The following is a 12,112-nucleotide window of genomic DNA, read 5'->3' as shown; positions in this document are numbered from 1 at the left end:
CAATTCTTGCTTGTGGGTATTAAACACTTCTGTGAAGCCTGGTATCTCTGCTGCATGTGCGCACAAAAGAAGGCTGGGGGACAGGGAGATTAAGGAGAAAACTCTAACAAACACTATTTTCTTTGCATTGCACTGTTGGCACGGTTTGACACGGACACTTTTTTGCTTTTGAGGACACTAACTTTCTTTCCTTCTGCATAGGAATGAGGGCCTGAATGTGTATACTGTTGTTCTTTATTGATGGTGCTTCGTATTGTTATTTCTTACCTTTGTATTGCTGTATCCGACAGTACTTTCCTTACCTTTTATCTGTAACTGTACTGTATATCTATCTAGTCTAATGGTAAAAAACATGCCCCCTTGAAAAAGGTTAGAATTAAGAATAGGTAAAATCCCTGGTTCTCCAGGGATCTGGCCGACTTAATATCCATGCCAGAAACAGGCAATGGTCACTTGCTAGAAGGTCAAAGCCCTCGCATGACTGGCTATCTTTCCGTATCCTTCGAAATAAGTGCACAGCTCTCATTAAGAAATTAAAGGCAGAGTATTACTTATCCCTCACTTCTGATGGAAATCTCCAGCAGAGAGGAGCAGCTGGCCCCCCGCTAAAGCTGCGGGTTGGGGAATCCATTATAAGTGACAAAAAGTTAATATCAAATGCTTTTAATGATCATTTCAAAAGAGCTGGGCACATAATTTGACACACAAAATGCCCCCTCCTCTCACCAAGGTGCACAGGAGACGGCATATGCGGCTCCCGATGTATACTTAGATTTTCCCCTATAGTGGTCTCTGATGTTTTCCTTACCCTGTCGTCATTGGACCTAAAGTTCTCAAACTCTGCCCGAACCCGACCAGGCCCGACCAAGCCCGGCCCGACCCGACGTTTTCGGGCCGGGCCGGGCCCAAAAATGATGCTAATTAGTCGGGCCGGGCCGAGCCTCGGGCTTGGTGATTTTCCGCAATTTTGTTATTTTTTCTTTATTTTTTTAAAAGAGTGTTATTATAATAAAAATAGCAATTTAGTGCTGTTTTTTTTCCTCTCTCTTTTTTTTCTGTCAGGCTTTTGTCGGGCTTCGGGCTTAACATTATGGTAATTTTTAGGGTTGGTCCGAGCCTCGGGCCGACCCAGTTAGGGTAGGGTCGGGCCGGGCCACAATTTTTGGGCCCGTTGAGAACTTTTGGACCCAAAAAGTCCTCGGGTCCTGACAGTTTTCAAATAATAGTATTTGTACTACAAATTAAAAAATATCTCAAACTTTAAATACAGTACTTGAGTTGTTACAAAGCATACATACATAAATATAAGATAAAGCAAAAATAGCATTTATGTAAAATAACATGGGGAAATAAATGCCGACATGAAAACTTGAATTCAAAGGAAACTGAAAATCTACTTTTATATAATCTCAAATAAATGGAAAGTATGTGGGGAAATAATTGCAATAAAAAACACAATTGAGTTGTGGCATAGCTTGTTTATTAATGGTATATTTTGCATAGGGAAACATACTCACTTCCAGTAATGAATTTATCAGCATCTGCTGATAGCAATGGCTGAATAGGGTTATAATGAAATATTATCAAAGCTTTTAATATTCCCCACACCAGCTCAATAACATCAGTTCAGAAACATGCTGCTCTTGAGGTCAAATAGCCTAATTTATATTTCATCTTACGACCGTGTCACTAGTAAAAATGTACCTCGTGCTTTTTTCTTGTGGAAAAACAGTAAATGTTGGTCTTAATGGCAACAGAAAATGAACAAAAACTTCTCTAAGCCCTCTGAAGAGGGAATATTTTATTCACTGGTCACTTATGTCACATTTTATGATCCTATTATGCGTAAATGAAGCCTTTGAAGCGGGCAAATTCATACGCATAATTTATGCTTAATTAGCACAAAATGAAAGATTGATTCATCATTCATTAAGTGTCAATGACATAGATGAATTTGCATAGCGATAATTTACTCCCTTTTCAAACGTCATTAGATGGCCCAGATCACTTCTAATACTGTTGATAGTGATAGCTATGCTGCAGGCCATGTAGAGTGAATGCCGGCTTGAAGCCCAGGGTTAGCCCAGGGTTAGCCCACTCCTGTGCCAGTGTAAAAGGGAAGTATTAGCCCAAGGCCAAAAGCTCTACTAGGCGGGTTTACAAAGATTGACTTTTAAATGGCTGTCTTAAACTAAATGCTTTATTATATACACTGCCGTATGACAAAGTATAAATCAGGCTTAAGGAAATTGTGAAAAGGCAAATTTCTCGTCGCTCTGGGCTTTTGTCGTCTAATAGCAGAGCAGTTCCTCCTTATGTTGGATCTGGTGTGGGGGACACATGTCTGGCGGCAAGCAAAAGCGGTCCTTTACAATAATATTATCTGAAAAGTTATAATGAGAAAAGAAGTCCTTAAAATATGACACTGCATTAAAAATGTTCTCTGAGAAACAAACCATGTTTCTTCCCTTCTTTAGAAACTGTCGTCTACAGCACATGGAGAAAACTGTGCAGAAAAAAACTAAGTACCAACAGATACAGAAATGAACCAATAACGCACTGCTGTCAGAGGAAAACCTTGTATCTCTAAAACAAAGTCAGAGTTTACATAATTAAGAAATATGGAAAATTGGTTTTCCAACTTTTGTATATCATTGGAGGAACTACATAAAAATTGTTTGTTTGTGTGCCTGTGCCAGCCAGGGCCGGTAAGCTTAGCACATAATGAAAAATTCAAGTATGAAAATAAAAAAATGGAAACTGCCAATATTAGAGTTACTTGGTTTTCAGTCAACAAACAGCAGCAACAGAGTGGGAGTAGAACATAGGGGAATCACATAAACGGTTATAGAAAAGAGACCTCTATGAAAACGAACATAACACTTTCATGTTTCAATAGCTAATTCCAACCAGCCTCTATAACTCTTATTGCATCCAGCCATACATTTGGAGAGGTCTGAGTCATTCCTCTGCCAACAATGCAAACAGAAATAATCAAGAGCCTTTATAACGGCTTACTTGAAAAACCCAGAGATTTTATTTTTTATTTATTTTTGTCGTGGTTGCTAATAATGCTAACGGTGATCATCCATAACCATTATAACTGCTAACAAAATACTTTAAGAATATGTCAGAGAAGTTATAATTGGTACCGATTCTAGCCAATCAACATGTATTACCCAGAACAGCACTTAAGTTTGTATCAGAGTAAAGAAGAAAAACAAATAGAGAGAATTCTGAAGACATAAAACTGTATCCCAATTAAAATCTCCATCTAACATGGGCTCAAATGAGATGATCTGTAATGATGTACATGCTTTGTCAAACTGCCCATTTTTACAGTGCATATTTCTAAATGAAAACGGAAAATGTGGTTGTTGTCTTTTCATCTCATCTTCCACACTTCTAGCTGGCCCTTTCCCCCCACTTTCTGTTCTCTCTATTTTTTATACTCTTTGGTTTGTATGGCTTGTCACGTCAGGATCTGCATGGCCCACTTCTATTGGCCAGGGCTGGCGATGACCTCATCACAGACCACCAATCCCCTCCAGACTACTATAATGTGTCACATGAGCATGCAGTACAGTCATTTTGAAAACAACAGTACTGCACAGCTTAGCATACAAAACAATTCAAATTAAATCAGCAGTAAACATGATAGGCACTGCTTGTTGAAATAATTTTTGGTTTTTCTCAGTTTTCAAGCTGTTGACCTGCTGGTTTATTTAAAATAAATAGAGGAGAGAGAGAAAATATGCCAACTGGGATGGGGCAATTTCTTTGACCTGATGAGAGAACCATGGAAGGCTAAACATGGAGGTAGAACATCATTATTCAAAGAAAAAAATATCAACCCTAATAGCTCAGTCTCTGGCGATGACAACATTCTCACCTTGTTTTACTGTTATGACATGGAAGTGAGAAATGTCCTAGTTCCCCGTTGGCCAAAACTCACCAAAGCTCAGTTTACCAACCTCACTCTCAGGTTCATGGAGGTATAAAATCCAAAACATGCTCCCTGTTACCAGGTGGTCAGTTACAATGGTAATGTTGTGTTACATCGTTTAAAATGGCGTTTCATTGTTTAAAATGGCTTGTTTTTCTTGTAGAGTGTGTTTGATAGATCTTGTCAAGTCACCAAGGCCAATCAACCATGGCGCTAGTTTTTCACTGTTCGAGTAAAATCCCCCATTTTGTAGACAGAACACAGTACATACGATGTCTCGACCTGGCATGTTCATCAGTAATAATCAGCATACCCAGACAGGGCGGTGAACAGCTACTCTAAATGAAATCAAAATGTTTCAAATAAACAAACTAATATGGAAGATGCTGGTTTATCTAATCTGTACTATTTTGATGATGACGGGAAAAAAGACAGAACATCATCAGTGCTCAGACCACAAATAAAAGCCTCTCAGTGACAACAGCAGATTTAAACCTCACACTTTGCATAATAACACTGATTAGATTACCTCTCTGCTGAAACAGCCTCAGAGATGCTTTTCCGTGCTACGGACCTATGATGATTGGCATTGTCATTGCGTTTAGAGAAGGTAGCCGAATCTCCTTGGGCATTTAGTCTGTGGTTATATGAAGATTAGACAGTCAGACGGCGATAGTACAGAGTGATAGATATGAAGAAGGATCACACTTCACAACCTGCTTCAACACAAATTCAGTTCTGTGACGTTCCATAATGTTGGCACTTGGCAGCCTGTCATTCAATATACGTTTCAAGAGCCCGATAGACAACTTTTGGCTTTGGTAAATAGAAACATTATTGGCCATCTCAATTTGAGGCATAGCTATAGCATACTGTATACACCCAATAGTTTGGTGATTGGTCGTTTTAGTAGCGTCCCCATAATGCTGCTCCATGGTATTGCTAATTAACTTGTGATTCTATGCTAGCTGATCTAAATGTCTTATTATGTTTTTTTCTGGGCAGACATATTGGACTACTAATTCGTAGTTCCAGATAAGGGGCAGCAACCATGCTCAGAATACAATTCCAAACAATTCCCTTTATCAATAGCTCTAACATCATCCATTTATTGTTGTATATGAAGAATTGACCAAAAAGAAGCACCATGTGGGGACTGAGTGACCTTCTATTTTGTGGTGTCGTACTACAAATCACTCACAGATTAGTGTCGGCTATTTCTTGATTTATATTAAAGACAGACGGCTCACAGATAAAATAATGTCGCAATGCTGAGACTCTGGCGTGTCTGTCTGTTCTGTCAGTTAACTTGTTCTCTGTTCTGTCTGTCTGTAGTGTTTGAGGGCTGGCAAGCTGTGTTGCCATTATTATGCTGACAGTTAATTCACCTCGCTAACCACAGCATACCGTAACACCCAGTTAACCCCAGCATCCCCATCATCACAGCCTCACTCTGACATACTTCACATAATTTAAAGCTTTTCTTCATCTCTACTGTTCTCAGCAGTTAGCAACGAGCAAGTCACAGATTAAAAGAGTTTGGACATGGTGTTGTTGTTTAGTAATAGCCATGTTACACCACAACCTTGAAGCTACTGGTTCCACAGAAGGACCAGTAACACGTTACTACCTCAAGTATAAAATGTCCAAACTCTTTATTTTCTTGACTTCAGTTAACAAGGGTATAACCAACACAAATTAAACTAACTTCAAGCTGAGAGGCTCCTGTTCTTTCGTAGAGACAACGCTCTGCTCTGTTGACCCATGTAACCCTATAGTTTTCAACACACCATATATCTCTTCTATTCATCACTTCTCATCTCATCATCCTTTAGTTTACATCTTTGCATCAGTCCACCCAGGTTTCTTCCATTACATGGAACATAGTATATTCTGTGGCTTGGCCACTGGCTTTAAAGAGCCCAACTTTACACACACAAACATGGACAATCTTAAAACATCCTATACACATTGTATCCTTTTTATCGATATGCCTATGTTGTACATCATATTATACACACTATTGTGTTGAAAACTGTAATAGTTCTACAAGCAAAGTAACAATAACAAATACAAAATAAAGTAAAATGAAAGCCAAGTTGAGTAGGCATAGACTATGCCTAATATAGTGTTTAGTGCATGCATCAGAATGAAGCTCAAACCTCACTTATGGCCTCTTTTTAACATCCCGTCACACGATCAGTCACATGGTCAAACTCAGCCAATAAAGAAATGGACGGTGTTCTGCCGGGCCTATCAGAAAGCTGCAGAACCTTGGAGCCCACCAATAGCTGACAGGCATAACTCCAAAACTAACCCTATACTCGATGCCTTATCCATTTCATGGAAGTCACACTCTGTGGCTTGGCCACAAACCTCAAATTAACTACATGTTAATACAGTACATGAAAAATACGGGCATATAGCTCAACACCTGACAAAATATTCACAATAAATAGTAAGACTTTCTGAACGGACAAGGCGCCTTTCTCCAACACTATTATGTCTATGTACGACATATTTAATACTTATTCATACATTAAAATCGCCATGACAGCATCAGCACAGCAGAGGGGAGAAAGAGCTAACTACAGACTCTGAAAATGGCTTTTATTCATATACTGTATCATATTGTGAATATTTGATCAGGAGTTTCCACCATTTCCACAAGATCTCTCTTTTTCTTTCAGATCTGGGATTCTTAACCCTATCACTAACCATTCTTGTGCCATTATCAGATCCACGGTAGCTAGCTAGCCATAACTACACTCTTTTACAGAATGTCACTTTCAGCACATCCAAGGGGGTAGTTTAAAAATCACACATTATGAAATGTTCCAACATATGTTGTACGACACGTTTGCCAGAAGCACATTTTGACACATGTTGCTGTTACGTAATTCTGTTGAAAAGTAACATACACCGTAAAATCCTGAGTGTCAATTTAACCACATGAACCCCTAGTTTGAACCGTAGACCAAGGACCAGATGGGGGGGGATTACTACATCTCCACACTGGCCTTGGAACGCCACAGGATCCCCCAGGAGGAAGTTACTAATGCTGCTCTGGAGAGGGAAGTCTGGAGCTCTCTGCTGGAACTGTTGCCCGCGCGACCGGACTCTGAATAAGCGGTTGAAGATGGATGGATGGATGGACCCTAGCACCCCTACTCTGGGGGCAAACATTCGGCGAAGATCGAACATCGTTTATTTTCCGCAAAGATACTTGGTGTAGAGGGAAAAAGGAGGGGGCCTATAATAGACCCCTGGGGGACTCCGGTCAACTAAGTATAAGTGGATAACTCAGAGAGTATGCACATGGAACTAAATGGACCCTTACGGGTGTGTTTTCTTCCATTAGCACACTCTCAGAGTTAAATTAACACTGATGATTTTACCGTGTACATGCAGAGAAGCTGGTGAAGGCGTTCCACGGAAAGACCCTCGGGTTAGTTGTTACTGACAGAACCATTTGAAGGATCTCTTTTTAATGGACCATTTTCTCCTAAACCTAAGCTGTCTACCAGCTAAACTGGGCAACAACAAGCAGTCACACATGCAGCATTTTTTTCATGTTTTTTGTATTTTTGAAATGTTACCAGTTTGTACCAAGAAAAGAAAAAGAATGATTTACTTTTCCTTAATAATGTATTACCGTTATTTTAACTAAAGGCAAGGCACATAATGTGTTTTATGAAATATCGTGCAAAAGAGAAGTTTAACAACAGGGCTATTATTAAAATCCAAAGGGGAGTAGATCATTCTTCCATTATAGCGCCCTCTGGTGTCATACAGAGGGAAAGAGCAGAGAGGGGAAGAATGAATATCAGAAAGAGGAAAAGGGACTAAGAACGGGATCAGGAGGGAGAGGTATCATCAGGTTGAGCCATGCATTCTTTAGGTCAGCACAGCGACCACAGCAGCACCATGCAGTTTACATCAGCTTTCAGCTAACTTTAATGCCAAATTTATATCCCGTCATCCGACCGTGTCCTGTCTGTGCCCAAAATAACATCCTATCTACGAGCTCAGAACTCGTCGCCCAGGGATTCATCGCCGTGCTGGCTTGTGGTGGATATTGTTGTCAAAATATTGTTTTGCCACATGACATATGAAATGAAATTACACAGACACATAAAGAGCCCCCAATGACCATTGCAGGTCTGTCACTCTGAGAGTGTATACAGGTCTGTAACTCTGAGAGTGTATACAGGTCTGTAACTCTGAGAGTGTGTACAAACGCGGACCCTTATCTTATGGGTCCATTTGGTTCCATTCATTGACAACAGCTCTCAGAGTTATGGGGCGTCCTTGAAAATAAAACGGCTGTGGATCTCCTATAGTGTGCCATACATAATGTGTCATAGTAAACTGGAGGCTGACATTCAGTAATTGGGTCTTATGGTCAAAATAAGGACATTATAATGGTGTGTAAAAAACGATATAATTTGAAACAGACGAGGCAGACAAGTCTTGCCACGGACACATTTGTCCGCGTACAGACTTATCGATGACCCCCGGTCATCGCAACTCGACGCATTGTGAGCTTGTTGATTGGATAGTTTTTTGCACGGGACACGTCATACAAATAAGTATAAATCAGGCTCAACACACGTTAACCCAAACCCTCTTTGAACCCAGTATTACCATCCAGGCCATTGGCCAGGTTCACACGGCGGCCATTTTGTTCTTACATACATACTTAACATACCTGTAAGTACGTTGGAAAAATAGCCACCATGTGAATATGGTCAATATCAGCGCCTTCTTTTAGATAATCCTAACCTGTAGCAGTCATATAGGCCACTGCTAACTTTAACCCTAAAAATAAAAAACCTGGCGGGTCAAACAAATTTCCCTCTCACACAGAACACCTAATTACTGTACAATACATTGTTTTTCAAGAGCACAAGGCTGTAGAGGTTTCGCGCAATGTGGCCATTTGATATCAAACACCTGTAGAGTGTGCAATACGACTTTGTATAAGCAGACCTCCTCTCAGAAGACCCGATCTGAAATAGACGAAATGTCACAAGAAAGCTATCTTACTTTTTGTATACCTCTGCTGGAATTGTATATTATTGAATGATCATCAATGCAAATTAGATCATTTCGGCTACACACAACAGACTGCTTTACGCGTGCTGATGACGTGTTTCACTATTAGATTTTAGTTTTGACCTTTCATATGGTTCAGACCTCTCTCAGACGTCTGACCAATATGCAGGAGGTAACGCTTCCTTGTTCCTTTTGTCTTGTTTAAACTGTGCCTTTCTAATTGATGTTTGGTATTATATTGATATTGACTTTGTATAAGATCTGTGTTGAAGTTTCCATTCCACGTTAAACATGAGAAACGTTCAAACAAAGCTGTTTAAAAGTCGCACACCTCAAATACGGGCTTGAAGAATGTAGAGTAACCTAATGCACTATAGCGCTGTTGTGTGATCTATTCTTGGCATGTTGCACATAGAAAACCCAACGTGCTGAAACCGACCCGAAACCAAATCAAAGCATTTGGGTGCCACTCGGGCCTATGTCTATAAATGTATCTAGCTAGCTCATCCTTACACATCCCCCACACCAACTCTTAATTTCGCTGCCATGGTTACCATGGGTTACAGCTTTAGAGATATACGCCTCCATGCTTTCAGCCCTGGAGGAAGGGTCAAGAAGGATCATGAGGATGGGATGAGTTCTGCACTTGAACTCTTGTTATAGGAAAGCTAGAACCGGAGAGGGAACCTGGGTTTTGTGCTCAGTTCAAAGTTCAGCTCATGTACCCTGCTGTCAAAACCATTTGACAACCTCTACAATAACACAGTAAAACCCACCTTGCTTGGCAACGTGCCACACTACTATCACGCCAAAAAGCTGCTCCAAAAAAAAGTGCAATGCCTGTTTATATCCAATAGTATTACACCTAGATACAAGTACAAACCCCTTTTCCCCCAAATAACCAATACTGAGTCCGCTGAGACACTCAGGGACAGAAAATCTACACACACGACAAAGTCTCCTCGGGTAAGAGCAGGGATGAGTTGTGGAGATACAGGAACCATATTCACATTCTTGCACACACACAGACAGACAATGTCAAGAGTTTCATGTCCCGACACACGCGCACGCACGCACGCACACGCGCACGCACGCACGCGCGCACGCACGCACGCGCGCACGCACACACACACACACACACACACACACACACACACACACACGCACACACACACACACACACACACACACACACGTCGCCACACCGTGATAGAGTTTCAAACACACGTGCTAGACATAACATCAGCATCACAATCAAAGCTATCTTGGCATTTCAACATTACATCTTCTTCTACAGCTGTTTTACAGCCGTAGCTCAACTCAAGTCGTCATTCTTAATCAATCTGGCCACGTTTACACACAGATAAGGTCCAACGAGGGCTTTAGCCCCCGTCTGTCTGTCACCCACAGTCCTGTGACTGTCCAACAATATCTTCATTCGTGTAGTTTTTACAGTTTTTACCCTCCAAAATATCTGTGCAAGCTGTCCCACCACTACCAGTACCACTGTGTATGCCACTGTAGCATTGTGTGCTGTGTTAGAGTACTGTTATAGGCATGAACATTACATTCCACCATGATTCATTGTTTACCTAATTCAAAAACAAAAAAAAGCACAATCAAAACAGTCTTTAAGAAACATGAGCCTCGTCTGAAAGCAACATGACAGGTATACAGGCCGATGATTGTCAATAAAAAGGAAAGAGAAAGCCTCTGTCTTTTGGTGGGAAGAGAGAGCAATGAGCTGCGCTGTTTGAACTCCCGATCTTACCCGAGCACATCCAAAAACATAGTGAAAAGTGCAAAGAAATAATATATCAAAAAACTGGGTCTCTTTCACTCTCTCTTTCTGGTTGATTCAGAAAATAAGGGAGGCTTATTTGCATATATAAGAAGCAGCACCTGCAGCGGAGAGGGGCATTCTGAGAGTGATGGAGAGGAGGAGGAGAGAGGGTCGGGGGGCACGGGGGGTGGTATGGCCCTAGTGTCCTTCCCAGTTTGAGGAGGCCTCAATGTTTAGGGAAAGGGGCCCGCCGTGGGATAGAGGACTACCATTCTGGGAGTGGTCAGGGGAAGAGAAGAGAAGGAAGATATAGAGACATGTCCGTCCCATGTAACAAACCTTGTTGATGTTGTTGTTGTTGCCTCGGGGATATCTTTTAGGACAGAGGCCTCATGGGATGCGGTAGAGATAAGAGGCCTGAATCTGGCCGGTGGCTTCGCGGCTGACAGTTCTCGTGGGCTGCGCCGAACGAACACCCCCTTCACCCATCGCTGCTGTTTGAAGATCACAGCCAAGGTCTCATTGGTGTTCGTCTTCCATCATCATCACTCTTTGCATTGTATTTGGTTTGGGGGGGTGTGCCCGCGGTTCTCCGTCTGTCTTGTCTCTTTCTGTCTGTCTTGTCTCTCCATCCCGAAGGATGTCTCTTAACATGTTTAGGTTTAGATACACATATATAAATATATTCGGATGTACATTTATATATGCATAACGACGACACATTATGCTTTTATATGTGTGTGTTTTCAGGCTTCTGTTTTCTTTGACAGCGTCATTGCCTCTCCTTCAGGACGTTGGCTTTGTCATGATCGTCAGCCGTCTTCTAAAGGTCACTCAGTTGCCGAGGTACCAAGACTGAAACAAATGGAGGAGAAACATTCAGGTACAAAACACACACACACACACAAACTAGGGATGTTCGATATTGACTTTTTGGGCGATATCTGATATCCCGATATTGTCCAACTCTAATTTCCGATTACCGATACTGATATATGCGGTCGTGGAATTAACACATTATGCCTAATTGTATTGTGATGTCCCGCTGGATGTCATAAATATAAGGTTTTCCAAATAAAAATGAACATTATCATGAATTCAGGAGAAATTGAAATGAATTAAAACCGGTAATGATATACATTGTTTATGCAAATATCGGCCGATAATATCGGACATCCCTAAAACAATCAGCAAATTTGTGGGCCTACAAAGAACACATTTGGAACATATCCTGTAACTGTAGTCAGCATTGTGTGTGATCATTAAAATACCAAGCACTTCTACATATCATCTCAGAGCTGGGATATAGGTGCAGACTATTTGTG

The 12,112-nt window shown here is 41.1% G+C and overlaps 1 protein-coding gene across 5 annotated transcripts in view; it reads right to left on the bottom strand.

The window, feature by feature from the left end:
* Window positions 1–1,458: 1,458 nt before the first annotated feature.
* LOC310860994 (nuclear factor 1 C-type-like) overlaps window positions 1,459–12,112 on the bottom strand; it is a 70,241-nt gene continuing 59,587 nt past the window's right edge. For all 5 annotated transcript variants that reach the window (XM_083768233.1, XM_083768232.1, XM_083768235.1 and 2 more), the window contains one exon: window positions 1,459–11,642. In XM_083768233.1, the coding sequence (XP_083624359.1) occupies window positions 11,622–11,642 (21 nt within the window). In that variant the 3' untranslated portion in view covers window positions 1,459–11,621. The remainder of the gene's footprint in view (window positions 11,643–12,112) is intronic.

The sequence above is a fragment of the Protomyctophum parallelum genome (genome assembly GCF_964188405.1).
Source record: "Protomyctophum parallelum genome assembly, chromosome: 6".
Classification (NCBI taxonomy): domain Eukaryota; kingdom Metazoa; phylum Chordata; class Actinopteri; order Myctophiformes; family Myctophidae; genus Protomyctophum; species Protomyctophum parallelum.
The sequence above is the reverse complement of the archived record's forward strand: the minus strand, read 5'-3'. Positions and strand labels throughout refer to the sequence as shown.